General features: G+C 43.5%; 2 protein-coding genes across 3 annotated transcripts in view; one reads left to right on the forward strand and one right to left on the reverse strand.

The window, feature by feature from the left end:
• The window catches only part of TP53BP2 (tumor protein p53 binding protein 2), a 77,684-nt gene extending 71,976 nt beyond the window's left edge, over positions 1-5,708 (forward strand). For both annotated transcript variants that reach the window (XM_084828688.1, XM_084828689.1), the window contains one exon: positions 3,300-5,708. In XM_084828688.1, the coding sequence (XP_084684814.1) occupies positions 3,300-3,341 (42 nt within the window). In that variant the 3' untranslated portion in view covers positions 3,342-5,708. The remainder of the gene's footprint in view (positions 1-3,299) is intronic.
• Positions 5,067-21,845, reverse strand: part of CAPN2 (calpain 2) — a 65,867-nt gene continuing 49,088 nt past the window's right edge. Inside the window, exons 14-21 of the mRNA XM_084828693.1 lie at positions 21,161-21,226; positions 20,916-20,973; positions 17,795-17,859; positions 16,188-16,256; positions 15,667-15,745; positions 13,350-13,466; positions 7,577-7,635; positions 5,067-6,085 (exon numbers count right to left, since the gene is read on the reverse strand). Coding sequence (XP_084684819.1) covers positions 6,062-6,085; positions 7,577-7,635; positions 13,350-13,466; positions 15,667-15,745; positions 16,188-16,256; positions 17,795-17,859; positions 20,916-20,973; positions 21,161-21,226 — 537 coding nt within the window. The 3' untranslated portion in view covers positions 5,067-6,061. The remainder of the gene's footprint in view (positions 6,086-7,576; positions 7,636-13,349; positions 13,467-15,666; positions 15,746-16,187; positions 16,257-17,794; positions 17,860-20,915; positions 20,974-21,160; positions 21,227-21,845) is intronic.

Consider the following 21,845-nt stretch of genomic DNA (forward strand, 5'->3'; position numbering starts at 1 on the left):
GATCCCCAAAATGTATGTGGGAGACCTGCCTTCTTGTTGAAAACCTCCTTACATAGCTGCTTCTTGTGCGTTCTATTTCTGTCCTACCTTTCTCCAAGAAGGAAAACATCTCAAGCATTCTTAAAGTATCTGATCAGCTACATATTTTATTTTGCAGAAAATCAGTGCATTTTTATGGAAGGAAATGTGGTAGGACTCTTAATGAAATACACAAGCTTTGATCCCCCTCCCCCTCTTTTCTTTTAGTAAAATCAAGGCTTTCCCCTTTGGTAGCCTTCTAAAAACATGAGCTAAGGGCTCCAGGCTGCAATAGGTAAAATACAATGTAAGTCCTACTTAGCATAGACCAATTAAAATGAATAAGTTAATCATGACTAACTTAAGTCCCATTAATTTTAATGGGTCTACTCTAAGTAGGATTTATGTGGGATTTAACCCAGTGTAATTTGAGCACCGCATAAAACATGGACTGGTTAAGATGATTTTGAGTTGTGACAGTTGTGTCTTGTATGTCAGTATCTGTTTCTTTCTGACTTTACTGAATTTTCTTCAAGTGTTTGATAATCACTTTGGGGGACAAGTAAAAGTTCAATAACAAGTAGAGGCAACCTGTATAACAGGGATGAATGCATTTGAATGCTATTGATTGATTGATTGATTGATTGCATTTATATCCCGCCTTTTTTCCTCTTGCAAGGAACCCAAGGCAGCTTACATTATCCTCCTCTCCGTTTTATCCTCACAACAACAACCCTGTGAGGTAGGTTGGGCCGAGAGTCTGTGACTGGCCCAAAGTCACCCAGTGAGCTTCCATGGCCAAGTGGGGACTAGAACCCGGCTCTCCTGGCTCCCAGTCCGTCACTCTCACCACTACACTACACTGGCTTTTCTGTTCTTCATGGCACTGTCTATAGTCTCTTTGAACTATCTTTTCCATTTGTATCATTCTTGGCCCATCCATACTACAATAAAACTGTAGCAGATGGACTTTGGCATCACTTTATTTATAATTCCTCTCTTTCTTAATCTCTTTATACATGTCCAGTATCTCTGGTCCAGCAGATAATCCTTCAGTGCTGGCAGAGTTTTAGCTTGTCTTGGTTTCAGCTGATTGATATTTGATGCCCGGCATCTTCACCGATAATCCACGTATTCACCAACATGAACATTTTCAAAAGCCAGCTTTGAAGACTGCAATCCTGGGTCTCTCAAAATGAGCTTTATAAATTGAATCCCTTCACTTCACCCTTATATTTGTCAGAAATACTGCCTTCTGCTGCTTATCTGTCCTTAAAATGCCACTTTCAGCAAATATGTCTTTAGAATCCTTAAGACTACCTTCAGCATTTTCCTTTGCTTCAAGCGGCACTTTCTAAAATAGTATGAAGAGGACATATCAGTTAGAATTTTGCTTTTGTTTTAAATTAATTGACATTTGTGTCTTCTGACCCATAGTCCTCCCAGTTAAGCTACCCATAGTTAATATACCCATGTCCTTTACCCAAGTCCTTCATCTTTGACTAGCCAGTGAGTAATGATCTGCCATTATTGGTGTTGGCTGTGGCATCAGGATTTGGAGAATATCCTGTAGTACTACTATTCTGATGTTTTTAATACAAGGCTAGGGAAGCAGCACGATGAACACAATTATGTCTGCTGAGGAGGATGAAAGGTATTGATGACATAGAAGAAACATGGCAACTTTGGGAGTTATAAAACACTGTAACAGTAGATGAAAAAGTTGGGTATGCTCAGTTTCACTCTGAAGCTAGAATGCTGCCAGTACTTAACTGTTCTGAAACAAATTCCAGTGTTCCTCTCAGCATTCTGACAGTGGGGGAAGGGTAGCAGGAAATCCTCACCTAAGAGAAGAGTGAGGTAATTTTGAAGGTTGAGGGAATCACTCTCACTGATTGGCAGATCACTGATGAAGAGAGGGAGGAAAAAGAAAAAACTGTGCCGGAATCGTGTGCAGGCTTACTCAGAAGCGAGCTATTCTGTATATGCAGGGACATGTCTATTGACTTGCACACATCTACTCATTTAATGACTTCATAGAATATAGGGTTGGAAGGGGCCTATAAGACCATCGAGTCCAACTTGTTTGTGTTTTTTTTAATTTGTGTTTGTGTTTTTTTCAGAATACTATAATAATTTCCTTTTTAAAAATAAGGGAAATTCAACTATTAAAAACCCCTACTGGTTTAAGACCAGAGTTATGGCTATCTCATGTTGGCTCAAACACCACAAAGCCAGGAAATTGGAAGCTAAGGCTGAATAGACGTGCCCCATTATCAGTAATAATGTTGTGCAATGCCACAAATTGTGCTTGCTTACAAGCAACAAACAGGCATGGATCAACTCACAGGGTTCCTCTAGCAATACAGTACGGTTCTGATGCTTCATAAAGCAATACAGGACCAAAAGAACATGAGACATCTTTGCTGGTCCCAGGCACTTCATCCTTGCCATCTGGATTTGGGCCTGAAAGATTAGGAAAAGTGTGGGTGCATGGAGGGTAAGTTGTAACCAAGCACAATTTGTGACATTGCACAACATCATTACTAATCATGGAGCATGTCCGTTAAGGCATCTGCCTTAGCTTCCCATGTCTTAGGTTTATGGAGCCAACATGAGATAACCTTAACTATGGTTTTAGACTGTCAGGTGCTTTGATAATTGAATATACAGTTGTTTATGTTGAATATATTTAGACTTGGTTAGAGGTATCTTCTTGCCTTTTGGAAAAATAAAGTCATTGTTTCAGATTGTAACAGGAGGCCCAGTGGACTTCGGAAGTATTCTTCACTATTGCTAGCCTGTTGATAACAAACTATGAGTAAATGAGAACATAACTTTAAAAGTTTTCTCTGTTTATAAAGGACTGAGATACATTCTCTTGCTCAGTGTACTTGTATAATAAAGCTATACCTTCCTTTGTCCTGTCTAATCTATTGTTGTACCTCTGAATTAACCTAAATACTCCGTGCTGCTTGGATAATTTGGAATTTTCTAAAGCATTGCTTCTGGCATTCATACCTGCTGAGCTGCTGCTACAATTGATACAGCTCTATCGAGTGTTACTTCCCTGGAGTCTGGCCAAAAGTTTCAAACAAATACTAAATTAGGTTTTTTAGGCTTCATGGAGATTGCTATAGTATGTCTTCTACTAAGAATGAGTTGTGTAATAAAATAGTATGCACTATCATAGCTGAAATGTTCCCTTTACATTTACAATTTCTTCAAACATAGTTTATATATCCTGAATTGCTTATTTTAAACTCTCTCTCTTTTTCCAGCTCTACCCAAGGATTAAGCCAAGGCAAAGAAGCCTGGCATGAAAACATTTGGAAGCAATTTTCTGAAGTACCAGCCACAGAATGATTTTATCTTTTTTTCTAGAAAAGAATGCATTCTTTTTGTGTTGGCACCAATTTCATGAAACTTACTTCGATTACAATGTGATATGAAAGCAACACTGAATATGCTTTGAAACAGATGAAGGATAGACTGCATTCACAAAAGGTGGAAGATATTTCCCAATCTGGAATGCTGCTTTTAAGCAAATGGACTTGGCTCTATTTAGGCAAACCAACCCTAATGGTCCATCACTGCCTCCTCTGCTTCCGCAGATGGCTCCCCCCACCCCCCACTTTGTAATGTACCAGCAAGAGAGAATCCAATCATTACTCTAGGCAGTCACCGTTCTTAAGCTCCTTGCATTCCTTTAGAAACTGGGCCAGTGTAAGTTAGCCAACCTATTCATACGAAAACCTGTAACAAACATTCTGCTTATGAAATGTGTCCTAGTAGCAGAGCTAACATTATGAATGCATCTTAAAATAAGGAACCTAAACCAGTTCTTTGAGCAATAACTTTTAAAGTGCAGTAGCATTTTAGGATTCCAAAGTATTTGAAATATATGTTACGTCACAGGTAATGTAGTTTATAGTGTTTTTTTAAAAAAAGTCTTTTGTCTTTTGTAATTTGGATAGTAAATGTAGAAAATCTGTGTAGACCCTACATCTCATAAATTTTGTTACAACTATCTTTTTATCCTTAACTGTGATTAAATTTTTGCTTCAGAAATGCCAATTTGTCTGGTGTCAAGTTTTAACACTGAGCCACACAGTGCTTCTGTCATTGAGCTGTCCTCCTGTGCTGACGTGGACACATCAAAGGCTACAATTTACGACCCCTTGTCAGCATTCTCTGGTTATTAGGTCTGGAAGATGTTCTCTTTGACTTGTAACTTCTATAAATTACACTGCACCTGATATCTGAGCCCTCATCAGTTTATCCCAAATTGATTAGTTTATCTTGCTGGGCTTATGGGTGGTGGGAGATACTTGGAAAGGAAAACCCTTGTACCAAAATGGTTTACTTGCATCTAATATTAGCAACAGCCTGCCTGCTTGAATTATGATGCCTCTGGACAGCTTTTTCACTGGGGTGTTAGACTGAGATATATGCTGACCATGACTCCTCAGTCTCATTAGGAAAACTTGATTGCTCTTGGTGTTTAAAGTGCTCTATGTAAGTGGGTCTTCCAGTAAAAGGGGCAGAGCTATTGGAAGTTTTTCCCATCATCTCTGATCCTACCTTGAAACTTGCTTTCCTGCTTCTTTTGTTCACATCCCAGCATGCCTGCAAATTGATGTGAGATGTGCTGTGTGGGCACATTCTATTTTGTAAAAGTGGGGTTCTCATCTGAAGCTCTCATGTCAAAAATGCTTTAAAATTGACTTATGAAGAACTGGAAAACCAATCATATTATTGTACATGCTTTTGAAATGCATTGCAACATGCTAATAAATCATTTTGTTAACAAAATAACCCACTTGTGTTAGGAACAGGAAACCGAATGGTCCACTGCCTTTCTCTGTAAACTCAGATTTCTGATATGGCCTTTGCTTTGTCTCTGAGTATATGAAGTGTTATTCCTTTAAGCATTTTAAGCCAGGAACACTACCAGTACCCCAAAATACCATGAGCTGTAATTTTCTGAAATGACAGTCTTGCCACTGCCACATTTGAGAGGTAACACATGACAACAGTAGACAATTTGGCGCTGCGTGATCCCAAGAAATTTATTCCATTCACAGCAGTTAAAAACACCTGACTTAAAATGAATGACTTAAAAGATACTTTGCCTTTCCTAATACAGGAGATTTTTTTAAAAGCAATTATAAAAGCATTCATGAAAATGAACTTAACATTATAGTCGCTATATTCTGTAAGTGAATACTTATAGTTATGATCCCCTGCTATCTTCGTATCTGAGCAGCCACCCAGATGGTTCTGTTTGGCAGCAGCTTTGCTGCATCATAATCAAGCATAAACGTCCTGATTTTATTTGAGTTCTACAGGGGTCTTGCTCATCAGACAGGCAATGTTGCTTACTTGGCTTAATTTGAGACCTTTTCTTTAAGGTGATGATCAAGGCTTAACAATCATTTGAAGACTGTTAAAAACTAAAGGATGGTGTGATTTGGTACATGAAGTCGTTACCGTCCTATATTTGAGTGGCAAAGTCAATGCAGTTCATTAAATACTGGCATGAGTCTCAGTTGGCTAGCTTAAGCACTGGTCTTTAATCACTGTAGCTTGAGGTTGTAAGAAGTACATTGTGTAATTTGCTTTATTGCCCAGCATTAGGATATATCTTTAGATGTTTAGAGTTTATAATTCTTAATCATTAAAGGCTGAATGAAATACATTGCACTTGGCTTTCATAAAAGTGGCAGCTACTTTCCAGGTTCTTAAAAGACCTGTGTTGAGATTTCATTTAAACTTTAATTTCTTATGGAAAACATGGGAGTAGCTTAAGCGAATAGAATTACATAAAAAGTTAAAGCTTGTATATTGAAACTACTTCCAGTGTGCTTTCATTTTGCTTTTCAGTATTCTTCCTCTCTTTCAGCAGCTTCATTCATAAATATAAGGTACACATCGGTGTTGAACTATAATAGCTTTTTTTTTTTTTTTGCATATTTCATATTGGTCATAAGCTGATGCTCATGTTCCCAGGAGAAGTTCTTAACTGAGGTTCATTGCTTCTTCATATGATAGTAAAGCACACCCACTATGAGACAGAAGGAAAACATGATATAAGCAAATATTGAATAAACTTTGCACAGTTCAGATCAATTTAGCAGAAGTGTTTAGCCACTTCCTAAAAGGAAATGCATCTATCCACAAAAAAGCACTTGAGGCAAAAAGGGAAGTTAAGCTCACTCTATAGATGAAATTGTGGTAAGTTTTTTCCTCAGCCTTTTCACAAATAAGTGCTACAAAAGGTAAGAATGAGCACTATTCTGCCTCAGTGTATATGCTATTGAAGTCATTAAATCTCTAGTCTTCATAAAGGCCACATGTCCATGTGTGAATTCCTCCATGATTTGTGTCTAGGTAATAATTGCAAACATAATGTCAGATGACCTAGGTTGTGATTTGTGACCCTATCTCAAGTTGTAACAGTGCTCTGTGGGAGGACAAAATTTTGGGGGAAATGGCTAACCTGTTCCCTGTTACAATAGATAATAATGAAATACACATTTAGAACCTTTTCATGTTCCGTACTACCTACGGAGCGCTGAAAGGGCCAAAACATCAAAATGGCTGCTCCAGACAACATTTTGTTTGCTTTTTTGCAGTTTGGGCAGTGGGGACCACAGCTGGGCGAGGAGAGGGGGCAGCATGCAGCCCGTATGTTGCCCACCCCTGACATAGATGAAGGAGTCCATGCCCAGTTATAGTAGCTCCAACAAGTTGTTGTGGTCATGGTAATTGTGTGTAACTGGGTATTTGTGTTCACGTGCTACTTCTGTGTGAATGTAAGCACAAGCAAGGCCGAGAATGCTGGCTTGCATGATTTCTAGTGCTGTTACTGCTTATATAAGCCTGTTGAAGTCCTACATTGTTTCTGCCTTTGGTGCATTCTCAAACAGAAGGCATTTGAAAGATGGGGAACCAATTCACACATTTTTGTTTTCAAAGATACAGGGGCACAAGTGACTCCTGCATCTGCCACAGCTTGGTCTGTCAGGAAGTGGTATGGGAAAAGCAATAATGTGCAAGTTTCACATGTGGGGAAATTGGTATACTCAAGAATTATTTTACTACACAGCTCTGATAATGGGTGATGTGTGTGTTAATACTTTGTGCACCGCTTCTGACCTACAAGCATAATCTGTGCATGCAAAAAAGGAGGTTAGAGAGGAGTTTTGGTGTCACTGGCCACAAGGTTCACTGGTGACCATGCATGCTCCCTGAGATACTTTGTTGTGTGATCCTTAGTTGCAGGAAAAACCCCATCTTAGTGTTGTGCAAAAATCTGCTGTCCTGTGCTTTTGAGCCCACAAATACTTCTGCATTTCTGATCAGAGTTTACAAGCTCAGCAGAAAACCATGCATGCCTCAGATATTTGGCAAAAAATGTCTGGCATATAGGCATAGCACATATATCTAGATTGCCAATTAAACACAAATACAAACACTTGAAGCTCTTCCACTAAAGTGACTTCAGCCTATACCAAAGCTATGCTGTTCGATCTTGACAGTCTTGTTAACTTACAGTGACAAGATTCATCTGTATTGTTCCCGTTTTCTCAGTATCCAGTTTCTTAAATATCTCTGTGGGGGGTGGGTAGAAAATGAATAACAAAGCTGAGGCTTCCACAAAGAAGCAAAGCAACAATGAAATGTTTCACCATAAGAAGTAAGGCAAGAGAACTGCTAGTTAATTAAAAAAAAAGTAATACTAACATTAAACCATTCTGTAAGTCCTAGCAACAGACAGGAGAGGTTAAGAAACCACCCGGTCAGAAGCACCCACTAACAGTCTCTCTGTCTTGTCTGGATGGAGCTTCAGTTTATTAGCCCTCATCCAGTCCATTGTCACAGCCAGGCACCGATCTAGCACATCCCAGCCTCACCTGATGAAGATGAGGAGGAGTAGAGCAGCATGTCATCAGCATATTGATGGCAACACACTCCAAAACCCCACTCCCCACTCAGTGGGGTGACCCCACTCAGCAGTTTCATGAGATGTGAAATAGCATGGGGGACAAAACCAACCTCTTGAGGAACCCCATGCTGGAGAATCCATGGGGCTAAGCAATATTCCCCAAGCACCATTTTCTGGAGTCGGCCATTGGCGTACGAGTGGAACCACTGCAATGCAGTACACCCCCACTCCCAGCTCAGATAGTCTCCCCAGAAGGGTACCATGGTCAATGGTATTGACAGCCGCCAAGAGATCAAGGAGTATCAATAAGGTCACACTCCCCCTTTCTCTCTCCTGACATAGATCATCATACAGGGTGCCCAAGGCTATTACCATGCCAAAAGTTGGCCTGAACCCCAACTGAAATGGATCCTGATAATCAGTCTCACCCAAGAGTGCTTGGAGCTGGTTGGCCACCCCACCCCCCCAAGAACCATGACCAGGATGGGATGTTTGCCACCAGCCTAAAGGTGTTTCTTCTGGGTCAAGGGAGGATTTCTTCAGACGTGATCTCACTGCCGCCTCTTTCAGATGGCACGGGACCACTCCCTCTCACAATGAGGCATTAATCACTTCCTTGGCCCAGCTAGCTGTTCCAGTATGGATCCAATATGGAAGTGGTTACACGAACACGTCCAAGCATCTCGTCAATGTCTTTAAGCTGTGCCAAGTGAAACTCATCCAAAAAATATGGACCAGTCTGCGCTCAGGATACCTCAACTCATTCACCTGCTGTATCACTGGAGACTATGTCCTGGCAGATGCAAGAGATTTTATCCTGGAAATGCCTACCAAATGTGTCACATCAGGCCTCGGATGGATTTACAGTGTTCTTAGGGCCAGCATGTAATAGGCTGTGGACAACTCTGAAAAGCTCCACTGGGCAGCAGATAAAGGATTCAATAGAGGCAGCAAGATGTTGTTTCTTTGCCGCCCTCACTGCCCTTGAAATTATTTGACCATAGGCACACACCAGTCTTTGACTGCATCCACTAGGAGTTTTTCCTCCATCTGCACTCAAGCCAACTCCTATTTTGTTTGATCGCTCTCAGTTCTGGGCAATACTATGGAGTCGTGCAACCTCTACTGCAGAGAGGGCACTCGGGAGCAATCATGTCAACTGCCTGGGTTATTTCTGCATTCTGCAGATTGACCAGAGTTTCAACAGGAGTGCCAGCCATATCAGCTGGAAAAACCCCACGAGCCATCTGGAAACCATCTGGATCCATTAGCTCTGGGGGCAGACCATCTTAATAGGTCCTTGACCCTTGCAGACGGGAAAAGCTGCCGTCAGTCTAAACTTCAACAGGAGGTGATCTGAACATGACAAAGGAACCAATTCAGAGTTCCTCACCTTCAGATCACCATTACCATGACTGGCTGAAAAAACCAAGTCTAGAGTGTGCCCTGTTGCATGTGTTGGGCTGATGACATGTTGGGACAATCCCATGGCTATAATGGAGGCCATGACATCCTGAGCTGCTCCAGACAAGGTGCCCTCTGCATGAATGAAAACCAACAGCCTGGGAGACCTCAGCATCACATCCAAGACCACCTTTGTCATCTCAGGTAGGGAGACTGCTGGGTAGCGGGGTGGGCGGTACACCAGCAGAATCCCCAATCTGCCCCACTGGCCCTACACAAGATGCAAACACTCCAGACTAGTAGTCAGACAGGGAGCTTCAAGAGAGAGAGAATTCTTATAGACCATGGCAACCCCTCCTCCCCCGTCCTCAAGTCTACCCTGATGCTGAACCAAGTACTCCGATGGGCACAAGTGGGAGAGACTAACTCCTCCCTGTTCACCCTCCCAGGACTTGGTTATGCATGCTAGATTGGCCGCCTCATCCACTATTAAATCATGGATAGGGGAGGTCTTATTATGTACCAATCTGGCATTTAAAAGGAGTGTCCATAGACCCAATGGCAGGCTGATAGGGCAACCACCAAACCTGCAGGTGTGGGGAGGACCAGAACACGGCCATTAGCTGTTCGGGCCATGTTCTCCTTACCTGGCTAGGTCTCCTCCCAACACCATATCTCCCCCTACCCATCACTACACTCACTGCCCCCCTCCCAGGTCCCCCCACTTGGCCCCATTTCCTCCCAGGCACATACTCAGGCCCTAAGAAGGGAAACTAGCCCAGATGATATTCACAGGCCTCATATCTCCCTAGATGACCTGGCTCTTGAATTATCAAAGTCCTGCAGTGTTGAGGGGGAAGCTGCATCACTTTGCCTAGCCTCTTTCCACCAGTCTCAATCCACGGGGGAAGAGCCACAGGGCAAGAGTGGATCAGAGTTCATGGATCAGAGTTTATACTTAACTCTGAGTGGATCAGTTACTGGACCAGGGTTTATTTTTACAGCCCAAACATTGTAGCTTTGCTCTGTCTGTGTGTGTGTGTGTGTGTGTGTGTGGTTTGTTTTTGTTTTGTTTTTCAATAAAGCTGCTTACAAAAGTCATATGCAGACTGATTTTAAGTAATGGATTTGAGAGCTTGGCTTCTATTCCATTCAAAGAAGGGCTGTTGCATCCTGAGCTGGTGCTCAAACCTGCAATGGAACAACAGCTCGCTTCCCTGCAATGAGGAGGGTAGTGGTGGTGCCTATCTCTCACTTGGACACTTTGTGCTCTTGACTCTCTGCACTACAGCATCCAGGTGGGAAACATCACTCTAGACAGGAGACTATTTGGGCCAGGTGGGAGAAGCTGTAGCTTCTTTCCATGCTCACATTACCCCTCCCAGAAGCTACTAGACCAATGCTAGCTGGGAAGGAGTTGTATCATGGTCTCTTCACATGTGGCTCCTATCTCCTTACATTACTGAAGCAGTGTAGGAGGAGTGCCTTGCAACCTGCTGAAAAACGGCATCAGGAGGGGACTTTCCATTTGGGGTGAATGGATTATGTTTGGAGTACCCATTCTAGTGCTTTGGTCCTAAAGGAAGTGTAGCGCTGGGGAGGGTATTTGCCACATGATCCAGCTGACCCACATGGGAACGCAACTGAGCCTTGTAGCAGCAACTCTACCTGCTCATTATATTTGAATTGGGCACTCAACACGCACTGTCTTAATAATTTGACACAGGAAGTGTGCAAGCTTGCACTAGGTTGTGAAAAAACATCTGGGCTGTTTGAACTGATTACACTGTGGCCCTACCTAATCCTGTGTGGTGCTGCTGTATGTAATACTGCACCAATAACCTTTCTGCACATGTTAAGAGCTGTTCTGGATGACATAAGTTGCATATAGTGTACCAATAATCAGAAGTTATTATTAAAGACTTCTAAAGCGCCTAACATCTTCTTCTCACAAAAAAACCAACCCAAAGGTAGCTGTGTTGACATAAGAAAATGTCCAAAACCCATGTTGCTGTAATGCCTTTATTAGAACAACCAAAGGTTCACAAAAAATTGTGCAAGCTTGCAAGATCCCCAGATCTCTTCTTCAGGCAAGATAGTATAAAAGGCAGATATTGGGGGATGGGGGGATGAGGAAAAAGGTGACTAAATGGTGAAGTCACGTTGTCTGCAAGTTCAGATTGATCCCAAGTTGTAGAGTGGGAAGAGGAGTCCGCAGGTCATGTGATAGTTAACGTTGCCATTGGTGATGTTGGGAAGGAGTGGGGTAGGGGACGGATATTGGATCCTCCATTTTGAGGAGTATAAATCCCAGCTATTCCCAGAAGTGTTTTCCATCGTGGTTGAAGCACATGGGCTCCTTTTGCTGGTGGATCTCAGAAATTGTCAGTAATTTTTACGGTCAACTCAGCTGCCTTTGCTTGGCAGGGGATGGGAAGACTTGGAGAATACCATATTTAGCAGGACTCCAGAAAGGAGGAAGAGGGTTTTACATCACCAGTACCCGGGACCTTATTCTCTGAAGATTTATCCACTCCATCGATTAGGTAATGCTACCTAATTTGGCTTCGACTGCCTTTTATTACCTAGAACAGCATCTAAAATTATATCCTGCTCTGTTAATATAAAGGCAGCCTAATTTCTCTCTCTGATCCACCAGCTGAAGTATTTTTCGAATGCCTTTTTGTTGCTGTGTGAACTGCACCCCAAGCTCAGTGGTGGGTCGCAGTTTGGTTCTGGGAGGTGCAAATTTGATAAATTCTGGTCAAAAACATACCGAATCGAAGTTCTCACCCGTCTCTTCTTGCTTCTGAGTAGACATGCATAGTATTGTGCCTCTTCCTACTATAAAGTGGTAGCAATGGGATTACTTCTGGTATTTTTGGCCCTGCTCACTTTTGTCTCTGACAGCTTCTCTGAAAGGGAATTCAGCCCGCAGGTGACAAAGGTTGGCCACCCCTGGGATAAAGTGTGCCTCCTTACAGCTCTGCATTTCCAGGGTAACTGGCCATTGAAACAGTGTTCTCTCTGGCTGGAGGGGTGTGCGTGTGCGTGAGTGCACACGTGAGGGGGGAAACAAGTTTATTATTTATTTACTACATTTATATCCTGCCTTTTTCCCTCAGCGAACCCAAGGTGGTGTACTAGTAATCCCCCTCCTCTCCATTTTATCCTCACAACAACCCTGTGAGGTAGGTTGGGCTGAGAATCTGTGACTAGCCCAAAGTCACCCAGTGAGTTTCCATGGCCAAGTGGGGACTAGAACCCGGATCTCCTGACTCCCAGGCCAACACTCTAGCCACTACACCACACTGCAAGTTCCCTGCAGCTTCTCCTTCACTGGCCAATGGAGAGGGTTAGGGTTAGTTGGTCACTCCCTTGCCATGAAGTGGAGGGGGGCGACTCTCTACCGGCCCCTCAGCCTACTAGCCAGTGGCAGAAGCCCCAGGTTGTTTCCCTTCAGCTTTGCAGTCCCACAGTTGGACTGACCATTGGGACAGAACATTGGAGAATAGTGTTCTACAGTAATTGGAAGTCTCGAGGTGATAGCTTGTTTGTATGCAAGAGCATCACAGTATACAGTGAATACAGTTGCTTCAATGAGGATAACCTTCAGATCTGATAAATACTACATGAGCTGGTTGTCTAAAGTGGCCTGGTGGTGGAGGAAAAAGTATTACTTATTAGGATTGCTCTTGTGAATGCATAATTGACCAGTATTTTACTTAATACAGGGTTCATGTTCCTAGGAGCCTATAGATTCTGTGCCTGTGGGCAGCCAGCTTATAGATCAGGGAGGTTAAAGGTGTGTGTGTGTGGAAAAGCAGCACTACAGGGGCATTATATTACAACAGAACGTGCCGTGTTAGAAGCACAGTTCATCCTGGGCTTTGAGAACACTAAGATAAAAATCTCAATTAAAACCTTACTTTAGGATGGAGATCTTGACAGAAACTGGTGTCAATGAGATACTCACTGAACAGGGTTTCCAGTCGAATCAAGCACCTCACAAAATTGTCAAAATCGATGATCAGCTGCTCATTGGCAAAACGGGCCACAATGACTTGGTGCAACTGGCAATCCAGCTTAAAGCCTGGAATATGCAAGCAAAGAGAAATGCATTGGCACAAGTAAATTCTTGGATGGTGCAGCCCAACTTGGAAACAGTAGTGCCTGTTGCTATGTCACAGAACAGGAGAGAAGATAGTCTCAGGTGCCTGGAAAAACATTTTATTGGGCCCAAGGATTGGAAAAAAGGTCAGGTGACTAGCTCAAACTATTATTTGTAGGGCTTTCATGCCTTCTACTTTAATGAACTGAAACAACAGAAAGAGATGTCGAAGAGCTTGAAGACTTGGACTACCCTACCAAGTACAAGGCAAATCTCACATGAATAAGCTGATGTCATGAATCATGCCCAAGCCACTTCCACCCTTGCTGATTTTGTTTAAGATGTTCTGGATGGGGTTGTGCTCTCTCTGAAGGACCAGGTTTGTAGCTTGGGTGTACTCATGGTTTCAGCTTTGTCACTTGAAGCCCAGATGACCTCATAGGCTAAGAGTGCCTTTTACCAGTTTCATCTGGTTCAACAGCTATGGCCATTCCTGGATAGAAAGAACCTTGCCACAGTGGTCCATGGATTGGTAACTTCAAGACTGGATTATTGTAATAAACTCTATGTGGGGCTGCCCTTGAAGTTGGTCCAGAAAGAGCAGCTGGTGCAAAATGCAGCAGCTCAGTTTCTATGTGGAGCAACCTATTGCCAACCTGTAGCACCTCTACTGAAAGAGTTGCGCTGGCTGCCTCTACACTACTGGGCCAAGTTCAAGATGTTAGTACTAGTGTATAAGGCTTTAATCAACTTAGGACTGGGGTATTTGAGAGACTGCCTTGTCTCTTACAGTCCTGCCTGCTCCCTTTGGTCATTAGAGGAAGCCCTTTAGGTGGTTCTGCATCTTCCCTGGATTCATCTGGTGACCATTTAAATAAAGGGTGCTTAATGTCAGGGTTGCCTCTGAGCATATAGTGTCAGAGTAGCTCATATTCTGAGGAAGAGCTGCAACATGTGGAGGAGGAACTTTCCCAGGCTTCAGAGGCAGAGCTGCATGGAGAGCCCTCTCCCCCTTCACACATCCCTGGGAGTGATAGCAGGCAGTGGGAGGTGAGGGAAGAACAACCTGAACTTTTAGACGCAAGACACAGATGCAGGCACAAGCGGGAAGTCACACGGGCAGAACTTCGGTGCTCTGCCCGATTGGCTCAGCGTCAACAGCTGCGCCCGGACATGTCACAGGAGAGGGGGAGATCTTCCCCTCCCACCCCTTAAGTTAAGACAGCTTGCCACCTTTTTTCCCAAATGGAGATCAGCTTTCGTAGTTTCCCTTTGAACTCCCTGAAGGCTGTTTTCTTTTGTAGTCTGTGCATCTCTAGCAATTTGCATCTGTATGCCTCATTAGGGTAAATGGAATTAAAGCCTTGGAAATGCAGCCTCTGGTCTGAGTGTTGATTTGGCTCTTGGAGTTCTCAGCTGGGCAAAAAGGGAATCCTGACATTTACTGTAGTTGCCCCTGCCCTCTGGAATACTTTGCCCCTGGAAATAAGGCATTGTGTCAACATGGAGCTTTAAGTGCATGCTAAAAAGGTTTATTTTCACCCAGGCTTTCCCAGCTTCATTTTTCTAAATTGAATATGCTGCTGGTTACTCTTTAAAATACATATTTCTTGAAACTGATATTTAGAGAGCAATCCTATGGCCACTAGACAGTGCCTAGAGGGCCATAGGATCTCGTGGTTTCTGGGAACTGCGCTCCCTGCCCCCTCCCCACCGTCTTGTAGGTGGTGCATTACTTGCTGGTCTCCATGCTCAGAAACGGAGCACGGAGAGGTGAAAAGGGGGCATTCCCAGGGACAGGGAGAGGAGATTGCGGAAGCCTCTTTATGAGGCTTCCTATGTGACATGTAGTCCCTTCCCCACCCCACCCCGCTCCAATGTCCCAGGCTAGATGCACGAAATCACACGTCAAGCTGAAAATGCAGGGCGGCCAGAGCACAGAGGGGAGAATTCCCGCCGTGCTCCAGCCGCTCTGCATTGGATAGGCATAGAGTTTGGAGGTTGACATCTACATAGGATTGTGTCCTTAATTACTTTGATACTGTATTTTGATACTGTATTTTGGAGTTGTGTTTTTGTATTGTACTGTGTGCTACTTTGGTAAATTCCTTTGTTAAGCGGTATATAAATTTATTAGTTAAAAATTTTTAAAAAATAAAAAAGATGATGGCACGAGAACTACCTGCTTGTTCTAAAGCTTTCCGCATCTCATAGGAGTTCATGGTTCCAGAACGATCTACATCCATTTCCCGGTAAATTTTCTGCAAAACACAAAACTAGGGTAAAAGCCTGACAGCAGCTCAGAGCCAAAAAATGTTTCAAAGCAATTGCAGTACCCTACTGGAGGAAAGGAAAAGCCATAAAATATGGAGTGTTTCCTTTGTTTTAATTACCCCATTATTCTTACAGTTTTCCTTGAATGAAAATAAGGACCTATTCTTTCTATTTAAAAGTTACTCTTGGGCCCCATAAATTTGACCTGATAATGCTGGTCTAAGTGAACATTTCTACGGTTACAGTGATTACTGTTAGGCCACTGCTAATCGCTGTGTATGCTCAGAGCAGTGACAGAATGTTTCTTGCTTGATATTGATGCCATGATAGTCCCAGGAAGCTTACATCATATGCACAGTCTTAGGTGCCAAAGTAAGTTTTAGGTAACACAAGTCTCCCACTCTACTTCTTTTAAAAATGTCCTCTTACCTGGTACTTCTGAATCTTTGTCCAAAGTACATGAAACTCCTTCAGCCCCAGTTTACCACTTCCATCAGTCTGTTTTGGTTAAGGATACTCTAATTTCAAGCAGCGAAATCTACGTTTTCCTAAAGTTGGGTATACTTTGGCAAATCATATTTTAAAAATTCAGAGTAGAGACTAATACTAGTAGTAGTCTAACTTAGATTCTTCCTGTTACATACTGGCAAATTTGCTGTTACCTTGTGGATGCCTAAAAAGTTATGTTCAACAAGGCTAGGTTAGTTTGGCAGATTTCATAAATGTTGAAGAGTTTGGAGACTTGGACAACCTTACCCAAGCTCAAATTTTTGCTCCCTTTGCTGATACCCACCAGTTTATCACAGCTTGTTAATACCCCTATGCTTTTTGTGTAACTGTTTTATTATTTGTTTCATTTGGTCAGAATTTGACTTGCGTCTGTCTCTGACACTGAAGGCTACCATGTATTTGTACAGCACCATCAATATACGTTATGCTTCGTGTCCTCCAGGTGGTTTGGACTACAACTCCCAGTACCCCTAACCACTGGCCATGCAGGCTGGGGTTGATGGGAACTGAAGCCCAATATCTCTGAAGGGCACCAGGTTGAGGGAGGCTGTCTTATAAAGTTTAATCAGCAAAAAGAAATTTCTGCCCCAAAGAGTGTTTATGGACTAGCTCAGCTTTCCCCAACCTGCTACCCTCCAGATGAGGATGGCGGACTGTAGGACTGTTGTAGGACTGGTGGTCACGAGGAGGGTCAAAATAGCAGGAAGTTAGAATGGACCAAGCCCATGAAGAGCTTTAAAGCCTCGTTCGATGCTTCTGGATTGGTACAGGCAAAAATATCCCCTTCAAATGATAATCTCCTTCTGTTTAGATGCAAGGCATACACTGTATGTACAGTAACTACTAATTAAGTGTATCTCAAACATATAAAGCTGCTTAAACTGAATCCATAAATTCCAGCCTTCCTCCACCCAGCACCCTCCAGATAGGTTGAACTGCAACTCCCATCACCCTGGTGGTTGGGGATAATGGGAGCTGTAATCCCTCACATCTGGAGAGTGCCAGGTTAGGGAAGGCTGATCTATCCTGACTTTCAATAGCCCCCCAAGCTCTCAAGTGGGGAACTCTTCCCAGGCCTGCTTCCCAAAATCCTTTCATATCAAGGCCAGGTATACAGATCCTTGAAGCTTCTCCGTGGGAACCATGTGTCCTGCCACAGAGTCACCTTCTAATATTAGATATCGACTAAAATAAGGCCGTTGCAAACAGATCTGATTTCCCATATGGTGTTTTCAGTCCCCCACCCCCACTTTGGATGGATGGAAGGGAGCCTGCATCTCTGGAACATACAAGAATCTCAAAATTGTAAGATGCGTTTCAGCAGACAGAATGTTGATAAAGCATGTCACACTTTTTAAAGCCTTGGAAGTACTTTGTTCAATGGCCCTGGAACTACTCTGCTCCTCTTGTCATACTACTTCCTGTTTTAACCAATATGCAAGCACAATTTTGTTCCCCTTGCCCCTTTGATGTATTGGTCTCATAAGCAGAAAACATGCAGTCAAACAAAATACACTGAAGGATACATCTAACAAATCAACCATGATTTTACATGTTTCAATGCTGAAGCCATCTGTTTTAATGTCTTGACCTGCAAGCAAAAAATAGCACATTTGTTACTTACAGAACCTTCCCTCACTTAATTTTCCCGTTTCCATAATAACTATACTACTATTATTTCTTTTCTTTATTTCAACATAGGAAAACCTGGAATGCAACGATCTGGCCATGTCATCATTTGGATTCAGAAAGCATTGTACAGCTAATTCTGTCTTCATTAAAAGATTCTTTTTCTAGCAAGAAAAAAGATGGAAGAAGCTGAGGGAAAACACAGAAAGGCTACAAGCTAAAGACGACAATGTCTGGACCCCCCCTCCCCCAGTATAAATTCACCAATGAGGCAGCAGGGGGTATTCAACCTCTGCTGGTTCTGTAGCATTCGCTAGCACAACAGGAACTAGTGCTTCCAAAAGGAACCCAAAAAATCAGCGGAAACATTTGTTTCCAGAATGGGCCTGGTGAGTAGAGTGCCCTTCCGCAAGCTCCATAGATTTGTGCTGTTCTGGAAACAAGTGTTTGTGCTAGTTTCTGATTGCTTCAGGAACTGCTAGGTTTCTATTATGCTAGCATGGGGGGCAGTATTAGATACTGCCCAGTGCTGCTGCACAATAGAAACCTTGTCTGGAAGCACCCTCTGTAAAAAGTGAGTGTACAAAGAATGGCCATTCCAGATTAAACTTTGTGCGGAAGCAACCAGTGATTTCATTCTAAAGAAGCTGTGTGAAATTGGTGTCTATATATCGCTGTGAGGCCAGGAATAAATCAAGCAGGTCATAGCCTTGGCTATGCAGACACTGGAATAGATCCCAGAGTATTTCTAGAATGTTAGCTTTGTGAAGGCTGAGCTCAATTACACATAGAAAAAGTGCCAATCAATAACACACTAGCATCCAGACAGAGAGAGCATCAATCTTGTCTGGCATACTGGTGCTGGTCCTTCCATATATTTATCTTCTTGGATTAGGGGTCTAGTATCTAACAGAAGCAGCACCTAGCAAAAATGTCAGAGCAACTTCACTGCAGTAAACAAGATGGAGAAAAAAAATAAAGTCAGGATCATAAGGCTCAAAGAAACCAGTCCCCAATGCACAATCTTCCATATATCAACCTCATCCAGACCAATTAAAATAGTCCAGTATTACAAACAGAATACCAGGAGGGACAAAGGGGGTGTTTCATGGAGCTGATCACTCTCGACCCATAAGCAGTTGAACCAAGACTCGCGCCCATGCAGAAGTTTGGAACTGCTGCTTCAGAGCTTCCAACACAATATATATGATGGGTGGGCAGCTCTAGGAGGTCTAGGTGCCATTTTGGACCCCTCCCCCCAGAGAGCACATTCCTGCTACCACTGCAGCCAAATTCAGCAATGTGGCAGCTGGGGCCAAAAAAAGAGGCAAGTTTGCTGCCAATTTTCTGCAGCAACATGTGAAAACAGTGAAATTTAACATGAAACAAGCAAAATTGGACAGTTCTAGCATTTTTTTGTGGTTTGTAGCCGAAATTCAGTGGCAAACTCACAGGGTGGCAGGGGGCTGTGGGGGGGTCACACTGCAGGGCCCACATGTTGCCCACCCCTAGTATAAGTCAATGCTGAGCCTAGGCTTTCAACAGGACAAATGTGTGGGGAGCCTCACCAGTCCCTGTTGGTGCACAAGCGCTACACAGAGAACCACAGGAGCTAGAGAAGCCCAGGCTGTGAAATCCACAGTGCTGGCTTCCTGTAGTGAGTGTGGGAACACCCTGTGGAAAAAGGGACTGGGCTTTTTCCTAGCACAATGCAGCACCCATTCAGGAGCGCAGGAAGCCGACGTCTGAACCTACCCAGGGTCCAGTCAATTTGTCCAAGTTTTGTACACGTGTGGGGCTCGCCGAAGGAGGGCAGTGGTGGCTGCGGAGGAGCATGAGCTCCTGGGGCCTTTCACCTGGTGCAGGCACAGTGCCGGCACTGCTACAAGCGAGTGGGAGCAGGAGGAAGAAGAGATGGAGACAAAGGCGAAGAAGGGAGCTGAGCCAAGCCAGCCACTGCTGTGGAGGAGCTGAGCAGCATGGGAGAGCAGAGCAGGTCTTCGCTGCTGAGGGCATCCTCAGCAAGCGGCTCTGTAAGGGCAAGCTGGAGCATTTGATGAAGTGGAGAGGCTGGTCTTCCAAGCACAACAGCTTGCATTGGCCCCAGGAGCGTAGCCAAGTCATTTATAGTGTTAGAGGGGCCCAGAGATCCACAATGCCTGCTTAAGTTCATTATTGGTGCAATTCCCATGCTAGTAGGCCTCTGAGCATGTGCAGATGAGTCAAAAGGCCAATAACAGCCTTCTCGGCGCATTCCTTACTAATGAGTAGAAAGCCTTATCAAGCACTCTGCCTGGGACGCGAGGTTTGTTTACAGGGGGCTGTGCTTGAGAACCAAACACCTCTGGCCTATGCTGCGAATGGACGCTAGGGGGCGCTTGCTAGTGTCGTGCTGCCTCACTGCTAACCTGTATTGTATAAAACCTATTGTGCCCAATGGCTCAGGGTTCAGAGAAGCTGTCTGATCCAACCATTGGGTACACCTGTGTGCTGTAAGTTACCCAATTAAGTACTCCTTGTAACCAAACCTTTTGGCACTTCTAACCTAAGAGTGCAACGCCCACTGTCAGGGCGATACACAGATGGGAACCTGAAGAGAATATTCTGGATCCCAGGCTTCTCCTGGCCTTTCAGAAGATGGAGGGGCTGTGGCTCAGTGGCAGAGCACTTGCTTTGTATGCAGAAGGTCGCAGGTTTGATCCCTGGCATCTCCAGTGAGGGCTAGAAAAACTCCTGCCTGAAACCCTGGAGAGCCACAGCTGCCAATCAGTGTCGATAATACAGAGCTAGATAGACTGACTCGGTATAAGGCAGTTTCCTATGTTCTTCTTCGCTCTTAAGTGCATATGTGAAACCTGAGCATTACCTTTCTGCAGGCCTTATAAGGCCCTGTGCTACCTCTAGACTCTGTGGATTCACTTTTGATTCCACAAGGAACTGTGGACATTCACGGCCAGGGAGGCAAAACCATCTTAACTGGGTAGTGAAACAGTTCAAGAGGAGGAAGGAAGAACTTACGTTTTGCCATGACTTTTCTCAGAATATTACACAGCTCAAAGGCGGAGATCTCAGCATCCTGGGGAAATGGAAGGCAAAGACAGCACAAGGAGAACAGTTTGCTGTAAATATTCTCTCTGCTATTATTCTTCACTACATTTTTTCCATGCCAAGTCCTGCCATTACAGAATGGTGGCCCTTGGCCAGAGATGATGCATTTTGTAGAGAACCATATGCTCCACTCTACAGAAAGGTAAACCACTCACCTCTCCAGCTAACTGCCCAAATAATTTCTTAAAACTGGGTTCAATTTCATCTTCAGTGAGTTCTTTCTGGGAAGGGAAATAAATGGTAGTGGGAGGGAAACATCAGAGATCACGATTCGTAAGCAGATTTCTTTTCTAGGGCTACATTAAGCGTATTTTTCTTTTCTTTTGCCAGGGATTTCTGTTGCAGAGATGGATTAAACTTTAATTTTCACCCTCAGTGACTAGCTTGAATTCCGTTCTGACTGAATAATGCATATTTCCTTCAGTGAATCTCAGGTTGCTGCTCTTGTGCAGCAGCGTTAAGATTACAAACAGTTTAAGGGGGGGGGGGACCTATTTGGCTATTTGCTATGAATTATGGAAGAGTCTTTCAGGCTAATCCAGGGAGGGAAAATGTGTGCATAGGGCGATGTCTTATCTGACTGAGAACAAAAAACAGAACGAAGATGTGGCTGACATATTAACCTCAGTATCAGGAAATAAAGTACAAGGGTGAAGCCATAATTGTGGTAAGATGTAGGAGCATCCTTCATCATACAGGCTTAGGGCAAAATAGATGATACATTAAATATGTATTTGCATTTCCCCTCTTTAAAAATAGGCATGAAAAGGGGGGAAGGAGGATTGGTACTGTGGGGTATAATGTGTGTGTGGGGGGGAATTTAACCCTTTTTACCATGTT

Source organism: Heloderma suspectum, chromosome 1 (assembly GCF_057233095.1).
Source record: "Heloderma suspectum isolate Gila_16-S chromosome 1, 16-S_ref, whole genome shotgun sequence".
In the NCBI taxonomy this organism is placed as follows: Eukaryota; Metazoa; Chordata; class Lepidosauria; order Squamata; family Helodermatidae; genus Heloderma; species Heloderma suspectum.